This window comes from Ciconia boyciana, chromosome 6 (genome assembly GCF_034638445.1).
Source record: "Ciconia boyciana chromosome 6, ASM3463844v1, whole genome shotgun sequence".
In the NCBI taxonomy this organism is placed as follows: domain Eukaryota; kingdom Metazoa; phylum Chordata; class Aves; order Ciconiiformes; family Ciconiidae; genus Ciconia; species Ciconia boyciana.
In genome coordinates, this window is record NC_132939.1 from 47,705,289 (window position 1) to 47,718,149 (window position 12,861).

At 40.8% G+C, this 12,861-nt stretch overlaps 1 protein-coding gene across 9 annotated transcripts in view; it reads left to right on the forward strand.

The window, feature by feature from the left end:
• NRXN3 (neurexin 3) overlaps window positions 1-12,861 on the forward strand; it is a 984,600-nt gene that overhangs the window by 308,069 nt on the left and 663,670 nt on the right. For 7 of the 9 annotated variants that reach the window (XM_072864172.1, XM_072864170.1, XM_072864171.1 and 4 more), the window contains one exon: window positions 4,342-4,368. The exons of the other annotated variants lie outside the window; for them this stretch is intronic. In XM_072864172.1, the coding sequence (XP_072720273.1) occupies window positions 4,342-4,368 (27 nt within the window). The remainder of the gene's footprint in view (window positions 1-4,341; window positions 4,369-12,861) is intronic. 9 annotated transcript variants of the gene reach the window in all.

The window sequence follows — 12,861 nt, forward strand, 5'->3', positions numbered from 1 at the left end:
TTGTTGTGTGAAGATTAGAAGTCCAAATGTGATACAGATCTCACTTCTGTTGAGAAGGACTCTGAAGAAATGGGTCTAGAGTGGAAGGAGAGAGAGAGAGAGAGAAATTAAGCAAATCATGGCGTGGAACATGCTTGGGAACCATTTCTGATGCTGAGATGATGTGCAGAAAGGGAAAGAAATGGCTGGTCCAATAGGGAGCTCCACCTTCACTTTTTTCCTCCCACTGATGAGTGGGAGGGTTATAGTGTCACTGACTTTTATTAAAGAATATTTCAGATTTTTTTCTTCCTGGCTTGACTTATCTTCAGGTCACAGGTGACTACAATAAATGCTTCCTGCCTCCTGTTAATCTGAGTCAGTTCTCTTGTAAGGAAGTGTAATCATCCCTCTTGCCTATCTTTTCCTAAGATACCTCCTCAAGGGTGTCAAGGACATCTTTGCCTCTCCAAAATGCAAAGTTTCTTTTGTCATTCCTACATGGAAACAGAGCAGGCACATTTTCTATTTTTCTTTTTTAAATGTATGTGAACTTTTATGCCAAATTTTCTTTTGTGCAAATCATACACTCAGATCTGCAGGTGTATGCCCATTCACACTGTTTCTCATTAATAAATTTCTTTTCTATAATTGGTACATAGAAAGGCTCTTGATTTTTTTTTTTGTCATAGACATGCAAAAATATTAGTCAGCTGCCAGTTACAGGTGGGTGCACAGCCTGACTGCATGCAAGTAGGAGAGAGGCAAGGAGCCACACTATAATATGGGGTGAAAGTGTGCACAGGACCTCATCTGGTTTCCCCATAGGAAATAACCTAAAGTGAGCTTAGAAACAGTCAGGCCCCAATTATCTTTCTTGTCCTAGTCTTGCCTTATATCTTCCATAACCACATGTGGATGCTCATCAGAAGGAACACTTTGTCCTCACACAGCAAAGGTGACTTTCTTTCCTCATTCAAGGAAAAAACAGCCTAGTGCCTTAGCAATGTCAAATAAATATCACTATTTTCAGGCACAAAGATACAAATGGTAAGAAACACAGGCCTAATTTGCAGAGACTTCTGTCTGCTACTAAAGATATCTCCATTCAAACAATAAATCCCTAGTGTTACCTAATTGTAGTGGAGCTATTTAACTTTTTGTGAGGAGAGGGTCTTTGGCCCATTTTCCAGGTGATGTGCTCTGGAAAACCTTCCATTTGAGCACTAAGGAAGCAGCTTCTGGTTTACATTAGGAATAATAATGAAGGAAAGTAACTGTAGAAGGTCTTCCCCAGCTCATCCTGCTGCCCATGCAATTACAGACTGTGTTTTCACTTTACTGCTGTCCTGCAGATTCCTCATCCAATTGCTGAACAGGCAGGTGGCTGGATTTACAGCTGTTTAGGCATACTCATCTTCAAAACCTAAAGCAAGGGAAAACCTCTTTTGAGTCAGGAATGCAGCCGTACCTAAATAAAGCAAATCTCATCAGTAGAAGCCGATAACAGGGCTGAGAGCCCCAGATGACAATTACCAGAAGTCTTACTGGCCTGGTACTGTGCAGGAGGAATCCCAAGCAGTTTTTAAAATTATTCCTGAATTCCCCAGCTGCTGCTGTTTTGAGTCCAAAGACCAGGCTGAACCTGCACCTTACTGCTAGGGAAAGCATCCTCTGCTTTGGATTTGTAGTGTTGTACTAGTTTAGAGGAAAATAGGTATTTTCTTCCTTTCTAAAAACTGATGTAAGAGGGAGAAAACAGCTTCACATATTAATGATGGGAAATTTTTTTTTGGTTGCTTTGGGCAAGGCTCAGAATTAAGGAAATTAACAAAATCTTGTGCTTGTTCTTTGAAAGTAGCGTGGAGAGTATGGTGGTGCTGGTGTAGCAGTGCAGGCAGATGCAGTTGCTTAGCTGCCACATGGGATCACCGCTGACCCAGCTGGACTAAGTCCGGTTCAGGAGCTGGTTCTTCTGGAGTGCACTTGGGTGTTTCTGCCTGGCACCCCATTGCATGGCATTGCAGAGCCTTCATGCTGACAGAGTCTGGAGATCTAATAGTGCCATGGTAGTTGTCAGGGCAACCCCCTCAGTGGCCTGGTCTCTTGCTGTCCTTTGAAACAGAAATCTGGCAGTCAGGATAAGGGCTATACTGGTTTTCAGTTTGAAAGGTCAACCTCTTCACCTGGAGCAGTCAGTGATTCAGCCTGAGGGTGAGCCCTGGGACATGTAGTTATTTCTGTATCACTGCAAAAAAATTTAAAATGCAAAACTTCTCTGCAGACATCAATAACACAACGATGGTTTTAGTTTCTAACTTTGGTGAATGTTGCTGAGGACCAGCCATGTTTCCCTTTCCAGCACACTTACTGTTTAGCTCATAAGAAATTCCCCTGTTGTTCCAGCTGTAACAACTCTCTTGATCTCGCTTGCAGCGAGACTTGGGAGTCTCTCTTGCTCTTGCTCTCACTCTCCATCAGGTCGTAGAGGGAGGTTCCCCAGCATGTACTTCAGAGCTCTCCCTACCCCACCCAACTCCTATAAGGGATATAGCCACCGCTGTATGGTGATCGTACCAATTGCTCCAGGGCTGTTTGCTCCCACTTTTCTGTTGCGGTTGACGACACATGACAAACCTAATCGCACAAAACCAAACCCAGATTTTCTCAAGAGAAGTGCTGCTTGAAAACAGACTCTCTCTGGCTATGCTGCTCCTGATTGGTGTGTCCCTGCTCATTATGGCTCTTTATTTATAGACTCTTATTTCCCCTCTTTCATTTTTTTAAGGACTGCATTTAGTTTCAGCTGCTGAAATAATTTTCCTACATCTGTCTGAGTAAACATAAAATCGGTCCAGTTAAGCAGCAAACTGCATTATATTTCTCTGCCATTCTGTATAATCTTTCTTGCTGGGCCATATCTCTGTAATAAATATCACTGTCCCTGCTGGTCAGAGCTTTAGTTGTCCAGACAGGTTGTCCAGTAGTGTGATGCTATTATTCCTGGCCTTGATTTCCTGAGAGAAGGTCAGCATGGCCCAAGACACATAATGGCACTGATGTGATAGCTCTTGCCCATGTCAGATACCACAGTAATGGGTGTTCACAAGGCTGAAAGTAGGCATTTATAAATGAAAAATCCTCTTATGGGTCATATCCTGACATATGCTGAGCATTAGTGTGTTAAATGAGAGAAACAATGCTCAGAAGCCCTCTAGCTCAGGCTCTCCTACCTCAACTTGTTTTCTTTGTGCAGACTCCTCAGTCACCATTTATTAGATTCCAGAAGCATAACTATTTTTCTTTCCATGTACCCCTCTTCAACCCTCCCTTGCCTGTAACCTCTGAACAAAGCACGGCCAGCAAAGGTTCCCCGATCTGCCACTTCACTGCCCATTTCATCTTCTCCCTGAACGTTATGAGCATCCCATTCAGTCTTAGCGTTCAGATGGCAAGATGAGATTGGGCTCTGAGGAACTGGCAGAGCTGGGGACCTTTGAAAGAAATCCCCATTCCCCCTGCCAAGCAAAAAAAAAAAGTATTCCCAACCTCCAGAACTAGCTGAAATCTGGGCTGGGCGTTCGTGCGGTTAGCTGTTTGCAAGTGGCCATTTTATGATAGGACACAACTGGGCAGTATATTAACCCTTTCCTCACCTGAATGGACAGTGTCAAACGTGTCTGTGCACGTATTAAAAAGTGTTCTGGGCTGGCATTGGGGGAATGAGAAGAGGGTCTGTCTTTGGGAGAGCTGGAAAGGGTTAAATATTGCACCAACAAATCTCATAGGCTGATTTTACAGGTATTCTGTGTTGGACAGATGGTGTATTTATGCAGTAACAATACAAATTAATTCAAAAGAAACCAAGTGTAAAGGTTGACTTTGAGCTTCAAGCTTCTTAGAGAAATTGCTAAAGGTCTTTAAAAAGCGAAATGACACTGGAGTATGACTTGCATTTTGAGGGAGATTTTTTGTGCCTTAATTATCAATTTTTTTATTGTAATTCACATCGGTTCATGGTCTGAAGTAGAAGATACTCTTAGATGCATAGGTTTCTGTAAAAAGAAAATAGCTTTCTGTGTCAACATGTGGATATATATGTATATTGGTGTATCTCTCTATACATATGTGTATATATATATGTGTGTGTATATATATATATTTATGTAACAGATATTTATGTAGAATATACTGTACATATACACCCACTCCTGAACTTGTACAGACTGTATATAAGTATAAAATGGCCACATCTCTTTGCGTGTGTCTGTCCCCGGAAGGGTGGACTGATTGTTTTTGGATGTCTGCAGCTGTTACCTTGAAGGATGCAATTTCATCTTTCATTTATTTTTCCCCATCTAGACTGTATCAGGATAAACTGTAACGCCAGTAAGTTTTCCCTCAAGTTTCATTTTGTTCTCTTTCTATATATATTAAAATAACTTTATTTTCTTTGCTGTTTTATAAGCTGTTTTTCTTTTCTTTTCTTTTTTTTTTTTTCTTTCCTTTTAAAAAAAAAATCTTCTGAAATTGAAGGATTGAATGGGATATGAAGCTGGGCGGGGAGGAGGGAAGACCTTATGGTGATTGTATATGAAAATTTTGTGTTAGGTTTCTCCAAGGAGGAGATGAACTGTTATTTTATAGCTTTGCAGAAGAGCACCTGAGGAACCTGATGAGCTGATATTATATTTCACTGGTAACCTGTTGTCTTTATGAGAACTTTTAAAGAACCACATAAGAATAACAACAGGTACTGTATGCACTTCTCCACTACAAAAAAGGCATGCATATTTAAAAAACAAAACAAACCCACCTCAAACTCTCACTTTATTTCAGAATGGTGACAACTTAACCTGATATTTATTCAAAGTAATTTTTATTTGGGTATAGAAGAAGGAAAAATTAGGTCTTAGATTTTGAGTATATTGTCAGTTACATGATAACCTTTTATATAGCATATAACCACTCTTAGGTTTCTATAATAAATTCCAGCTGAATCTTTGGGTCACTGAAGATACCTTTCAGTCTGTAAAAGTAGGGAAGAAGGCTTATAAAATCGCCGTGAAAAATAATAGTGAAAGATCATATCCAATTCTAGATATGAATTACCCAATCTTTGTGTGGGTAAAGATTGTTACCCACACAATCTTTTCTGTTCTACTTCAAAGAGGTGGTCGAAGTTGACGTAGGCCTCAAAGTAAAAAGCACTTCCCAAAGAATGGAGATGTTTAGCTCTCAAGTGTGCTTCGAGGCTTATCTTACTTGAAACCAGATTCCTGAACTGGCAGATCCTCTGTGTTAGATTCTGTGTAGAAAGATTTATGGAAAGCTAAACATCACTTTGGAAATGCTATAAGGGATTAAAATGCAAGGATGGTCCTTGTGTTTTATAGAGGCTGTGATCTTTTTGCTCACCAGTGAGCCCCATCCAAGCCAGCAGGAAGGTGGAAAGAAGTGTGTTGCAGCCCCAAAAGCAAACATAGAGCTTTCAAGTAGCAGAGCCAATTGTAGCAGCACTGAGAGGATCTTACTGTAAAGCAGTTTCTTAACAGCTTTGTCATGGTTTTGGACTAAGAGTAGGTTTGTAGTGTTAGACAGCAGACAGCAGTTGTTTGGTTTTTTTCCCCATGTACAATATTTGCAAAATTTAAAAGGTTCTCTGTGGTTGCAAATAGAAAAAAAAACCGCACATAAGCAGATAATAGATCAGCTTTCCCTCCTGGTCACTGCCAGCTGATTGAGAGCCTACCTTGCAGGGAAGTGGAAGCAATTGGTTTCTTGGTCTTGGGAAGTGGTCCCTGGGAGCCTGTGGCCAGGGACAAGCCAAGGCATTGGGTGATGTGTGATTACTCCAGCTGTGAGCCCTGATATGCTGTAGAGGCTTGATCATGAGTTCCCAACATTGAGAGCTGCAGCCTTCTTCAGCCCTATTGCAGGGCTATGGGGGATTAGTCCTGTATGACTCAGAGCTTGACAGCTCTTGTTTAATTCCTTTTGTTCTTTGAAGTTTTAACACTGTTATTTCAAGATAGAGTGGGTAATAGGAAAAAGTGTCTTGAATCTCTCCTAGCTGAGATGGCCAGTTTTTACCCAGCAGCGCTGAGGACATTTGCATAAAAATAGGATCTTTCGCTTCCTAAGAGTTCATATGCTCTTGCTGCTTAGCCACCTGTAATTCTATATAAACACTTGCACCATAGTTCTTGTTGATGCGTGTCATCTGAGCATCCATATCAGTTCCTCTGGTACTGGACAACAATCTGATGTTGTTGTCATCATCTTCAACTTTTGATGACAGCTGGCTCTTAAAGGCTTAGCTATGGAAGACTATCTTCAGGTGGGAAATCAGCTTTAGTAGCAAGGAGCAATGGTCTGGTTTTCGTGCAAATAAAAATCTAGCAGTAATTGGGAGAAACATTCAAAAAAGAAAAAGAGGGAAAAGAGAATCCTATAATCAGAGCATTGGGAAGACAGTCTGAATCCAGTGCTTTTGTTAGTTTCCCCATAAGCATCAAAACATCTTGAATCATTTTGCTTCCATGCATTTTTAATAGTTCAGCCTGTTGCATTTTTAAAGAACGTCTTCCTCTGAAGGTTTGTATTTATTTATTTATTTTAAAACACTTTGGATTCTCCTAATTTATTTTTTATGATACTTCGCTGAAAATGAACAACCCTACTCCTAATCCCTCTAACACCTTGTTTTGTTGCTGCCTGTTGCAATGACTCAGGTCATCTGTCCTGCTTTCTAGAAGGGAACCTGCTGGGAACTGATTGATGAAAAACTGTATACTCTTGCATGAATAAAATAATGGTTAGGCAGGAGCAGACCAAGTATCACTGTAACCATTCTTGCAGGCACACTGACATTTACTTGTGCAGAGGGAGTTACCCACATACAGATGGGTCTGCCAGGGTCTGTTGAAATGAGAAGTATTTTAAAGTAACTTGACAAATGGGATTCCCAATCAGTTGAAGAGTTTCAGGTCAAGCAGTCACCATTGTTAACTGAATAGAAGGGACCTGGTGCATGGTTTTAAAGGTAAACAGACCTGTACTTTTGGGGTCTCGCGGAATGTGTAAGTTAAAGAGCCTGCCACAGCAAGCACTGAAGCTCATGCTATTTGAGGGGAGTCTAGTATATCGTCCCAGGTAAGAATTCAATTTTCAATATAACTGCTCTTAATTTTCATTGAAAGGATTGAAGGTTTTTGCTTGCTTTGGGTTGTCGTATATCTGATGCAAAATACTGTTTTCCATCACTTCATTTCTTCTTAACCTCTCTCTGTTTCTCATCCCTGTCATATCTCACAGTTCTGAAATGGAAGACTGATGTCATTTCCTAGAATCGGAACATTTTTTTGCTGTCTCTGTATTTATTTTAATACTTGTCTCATACTCTCCTTTCACTCTTGAAGATACCTAAACTGATCTTATCTGTTTCTGCACATTGAGAGAGTTTGAATTTAGAAGGACCCAACAGTGCTGTTGCTTACGCAGATGTAACTGGGTAGTAACTCTCTTTTCCTCTGAGTGTAAAATTAGCACAACCAAAAGCAGGATCAGGATCCTAAAATACACTCTGTGAAGGTGCATTGAATGATTTCTCAACATAATGCAGTCATAATGGACCGCACAATTTTGTTGGCTGGATTTATGGGGAAAATAGGTATAGTCTAAATACCCTTATATTTTTGCATACATATATTTTGGGTTTTTAAATAGGATTTGCTAAAGAAGGGTAGCTCTGTGGTCCATCTCCTGTGAACTGTTTCTTGAAATACATAGTTCGCTTTAAAGAAAGTTAAAGTTGTTGTGATAGTTTTATAGTTTGTGTCATAATATCTGGTGCTCTGATTTTTCTTCATTTTTTCAAAGGTATCTGGTCCTGAATTTTCTTATTCCCTTTTCAGGGATCCCACTTCATATCAGTCCAGATGGGGATAGTTTTCAGCATTCTACCCAATATTAAGTGTGGAGGACAGGACTGTGTGTGCTACAGATTTACTAGCTTTTGGAGGTGTCTTCACTTTGTGTTCTTTCTAGGATACTGCTTGTATTATTTTTCTTGGCCTAGTTCTCTCTCCTTCTCCCAAACCTTTTATGTGGTGTGTCAATAGTCACAGTCATATAGTTTGACGCTACCTTTATGAGAGGTTTGATCTTCCAAAAGTAGCTGCTTTTGGGACAGTGAATACTTCAGTTTTATTGCTTGTTGTTTCATAATGAGGCCTTTTCTTCTCACTAAAGCATGCCAGACAAGCCATTACCTATTTTCCTGTCGCCTGTGAAGCCTCCGCGAATCCTGATCCTCTTCTTTTACCTGTTGCTAAAAGCACAAATGGAAGAGGATGAAAAATCACAGTCCAATCACTACTAGTTGATCCTGTGTCTCTATGACTGAAACAACGGTTAGCATGTTGTTTCAGATCCAATTAATTTTGGACTGGTCTTTGACAACAGAAGACAGCTAGAATATTAGATTGGTTCTCCCTTCTCAGTTGCCATGCTTGCTGTATTTAGTGCCTTAATTCAATGCAAAGTTAATGTTTCGTTTTAGTAAGTGCCAGTGTAACAACATAAAATACAAACCGATGATGTGTAACTTTCTGGGCAAGGTTTAAAGTTTTCTTTTTTCCATATCATCATAAGTAAATAGGAAGCCGTGCTAACTCTAATCTAATCAAAATGTTGTAAAACCAAGTGCACTTATCTGATTCCTAGTGATGTTGCTGTCATTTTAATAAAAGTTTAATAGTACTCTAACATGAAAACATTATTTGAAAAGTGAAGAGGTGTGATTAAACATACACATCATATTTGTGACTCTAGTATCTCCTAACTCCATTTAAACATAATCAGGAAGAAATGAATGCTTATGCAGCCTGAAAAGTGACGAGTCATTAGTATGTCATATTGTAGTGGTGAAAGCAAAGCTGGTGTCTGTAGCATCTGTACTGCCTAGCTGAGAATGGTCTCACCTTTGAGCAGTCTCAGACCCAGGGCACTGGTCTGGCCTCATGCTGCTGCTGCACTGCAATGCAGAAGAAGGGAAGGGAAGGGAGCAAGCCTATCTTTGGAAGACTTTTCCTTCTGTCAGGTGATGAAACAGCAGTCCTTCCAGGTATTTTGTCAGATGGTAAACTAAGAATTCTGTTAGAGGAAAATATACCATGCTGGATCCAACAGCCCAAGAGAGGTGAGGCTACTGCCACTCCCTGTTCCCAGGTTCAACCAGTAGCGAGGTTGAAGATGTATTCCGGGCAGGCACTTTGCTAGTGATCGCACACCTACTCACAGACCCATGCTCATTCCAGTCTCTGGCAGCATGAACATGCAGGCCCTCAGACCCATGGTCTGACTCCAGTTGCTGCACTCACACCCCCATACACCCTCACGCACACGGAATAGAGGGCCCTCACCCAGGAAAGAGTTAGAAAGGAATTTGATAAGAAGACAGGACAGACTGCACTGATCAGGTGCAGGGCACAGCCAGACAAGCATATTGACCAGCAACTATTTACATGTGACCAGCCCTTTTTATCCCCTTACAGCTCTCTCTTTCCACTCTTGTTCCTCCAAAAATCACCTAAACTCCTCCCTTTTCCTGCCTTTGGTTTCTCCCCTAAACATCCCATAGTAAGTCTGTCTGATCCCAAACTGCTTTTCCCCTGCATCACATATATCCCACCCTAGGCAGCAACCCCTTTAGTCCAAAACGTGATCTCAAGAGCTGCTCCAGATGACTTATGGTGATGAGTTTCACGCTTGGACACTGGGGCTAATGGCTCTGCTGGGACAGCCTGAGAGAGGCCCAGACAAGGTGTTAATTCCTCAGGAGTCCTTGATTTGTGTTCCCACCTGCCACTGTGCCCCTGTGCTCCTCTAGGCTTGTGCAGATGGGCCTCTGAGGGGCTGATGGCCCCTGTGATGGGCCTGGATGTAACCCAAGAAGATATTATTTGGGCTTCCCCTCCTGCTGTTGTCTATCTGAGCACCTTTGTGGGTGTGTAGATGAGCTTTATCATGTAACCCAACAAGTTCCTCTTCCCTGTGGCAGCTACTGTGAAGTGAGGTATTTTGTCTCAGACTTGCTTGATTCAAGTCCTCTCCAAGTCCCCAGTGGGAAAAAACCTCTTGACTTAAGCTCTCAACTCAGAGGTTGCTTGGTACCCCTATAAAGTGAAATAGTGTTCCTGAGCTTGTTTTAAAAAGGTAGTGACAAAGTCCATGCAGTTACCAGTTGCAATGGAGAGGACAAGACCCTTTGGGGCTGGGTTCCACATGGACATATTCCATCTAGGCGAGAGGCAAAAGGTGAAGCACATATGAGAAGCTGCTCTGCTTTGCTCCTGTCTAGACAATATGTCTTCTGTAGATTAGATTCTGTAATTAGTTGCCAGAACATCCACTTTGTTCTTTTATTCAAAGAAAATTGGCACAAAACTGGAAACTCATGCTTTAGGATCTAGGAGGAAGCGAGTATTTTATATGTGATTAATTTTGTCTGAGAACAACCCAGAGAGAGCATCTCTAATGAGACTTTGAATAGTTAAAAAGAAGAAGAAAAGCAAACACTAATCAGCACAAGCACTGCTTGCTATGTTGGGTGCTACCTTATCAGTAAATTTAAGGCCAAATCAGTGAGCCTTAAGGCTCAGTGGATACTGGATAAGGAGTGACTGGTAAAGAGGCTCTAGTGATTTGCATTGGGTGCAGAGCACGGAGTGTAAAGAGCGAAAGCTTTTCACAGTGTCTTTAATCCTCCTCATCCATACAATGCCATGAAGATTAAGGTTTTGCTGTGGCATAATTAATTAATTTCTGCAATCTTAAACTTCAGTTTGCAATATCACAAGGTCCCTGCATCTCAGAATATTTCAGGGGCTGTAAATCTGGGCTACAAATGCAAGTCCATGCTTACTAGACTTCAGCTAGCCCCAGCTCTTAGTTGGCAGCAGTTAGCCTTCATCTTCCAGCTAATACTGTCACATCCTTTCAAAGTCTCTAATCTGACTCTTCAGTTTTAGTGCTCAGGGAGAGACTTCAGCAGGTCTTCCAAGGTCATCAGTTTGAAGAAATGGTGCTGTTGAGAGCAGAGCTTGGCAGTATGCATTCTGTGTTATTTTTAACTAAATTGCTGTGGTGGGACCTAATGGGAAGGAAAACTAACCTTGGAAACTCAGCAATCATCTGTCAGGAATCAGTGACCCACTTTTGGAAAACAGCAATGCCAGTTTACTGGCTATTGTTCCCACCCCAGCAGCTTTTCTTGACCCCTCACCACTTCTTGAAAGGCTGTCTTTGTGCTGTATGTTTTTATATATAGCCCCTGACCCCTTCTATGGGATTATAACTAAAAATGAGAACTGTTGTGAAGGGGGCAGAGTCAAAACAACCATATCAATCACCCTGTCAGTCACTAAGCTAGATACCCATTACTTAAAGTTAGAAATGCCAATTAAATATTTGGATTCTATGACAAAGATTATGGAATATGAAAAGGTTGCAGTGTTTTTTAATTTATTGGTTTTTTTGCCAGAGGAGAAAGATGCTGTGGGTGAACCTTGGAGTAACCTAGGAAGAAGTTTGTAGGTAGGATAACTTTTGAAGTCATGTGATGCTGGGTTTTGTTTTAATGATAAATTGAATTAACTAGTTGCTGGTCAACAATGTTTTTTCTCTTATCCACCAGTTGAAGCTTCCTTCCTCATGTCTGTTTGGGGAAAACAGGATGTCTTGCTTCCTTTCCTGATGCAATGTTTGCAGGATCTCAGCCAGGATGCCTGGGAAAAACTAGAATGCTAGTGGAATGTTCTAGCTAGTGGAAAATGCTATATGCTGAATGTTTTCATTCTGAATGTGAAAAGTTAGAAAGCCTGAGAGAAGTTCTCAAGTCATTTTCCCAGTTAAATATCTTTTTGATTTGTGTCACTTCAGTGATTGCTATATTAAACAGTCATGTGTGCACACCTCATTATGGAAAAACAGCTTTTTCCTCTTGGTGGATTTCAGAGTATTGGGGCCTGATCATGAATTGGAGGTCAAATCACCAGGTACAATTTTAATCATCCAAGGATATCTTATTATTTTTTTTGCTCATGACTTTGCAGTAAAGAATCACCAGCAAGCTTGAAACAAAACAGGGAAGTTATTATGCTAAGTAACTGTTAATGCAAGCGTAGGTTCAGGTAAGGTTTAATTGTGTATTAAGAAACTGTTAGCATGCTGACATAATTTGAATTAGTATGTTTTCTGTTCCCCTTTTTTTGTAGGGGAATCTCATTTGAAATTATTCAGACCACTGTTTTGAACTGGTAGGGAGAAGAAGAAATGTAGCTGGTATTGCTTTTGACTCACATCAGCGTCTTTCAGGTTGCAAGCTGTTGCCACCTTCACCAAGCTGTTAGCATCTTTGGAACTGCCTAGTGAAAAATATTCTTACAGCATTCAAGCATTTAAACAAAGGTGCGGTCTTCCATCTAGCATGGTGCTCCTCTTGAATTCTTGGAGTTTAGCTCTTAGCTTTGAGAGGAGGGACAGTATTTGTCAAATCATTCTGCTGCATGCAAAACCACAAACCTTTCTTAGCTGAGTTGGGGAAAGATGTCATTTGATATTTCATTGTCTCAAAACCCAAGTCCTTTTGCATGCATGTGAGGGGTTCTAGATTTGAATGGATTCCCTCCATTGCAGTTGGCATGTACAGTCAAAGATGTGTGCATCTTGTAGAGTTTATAATGGCACAGGGTCTAATTTGAACCTTTGAATAATGTGGGTTTGCACGTTCAGTGCAACAGAAAAAATGCCAGGCGCAAATGCTGCTGGAATTTCATCATTCTTTTTTAAAGGCAGAAATAATATAAAAATGTTTTAATT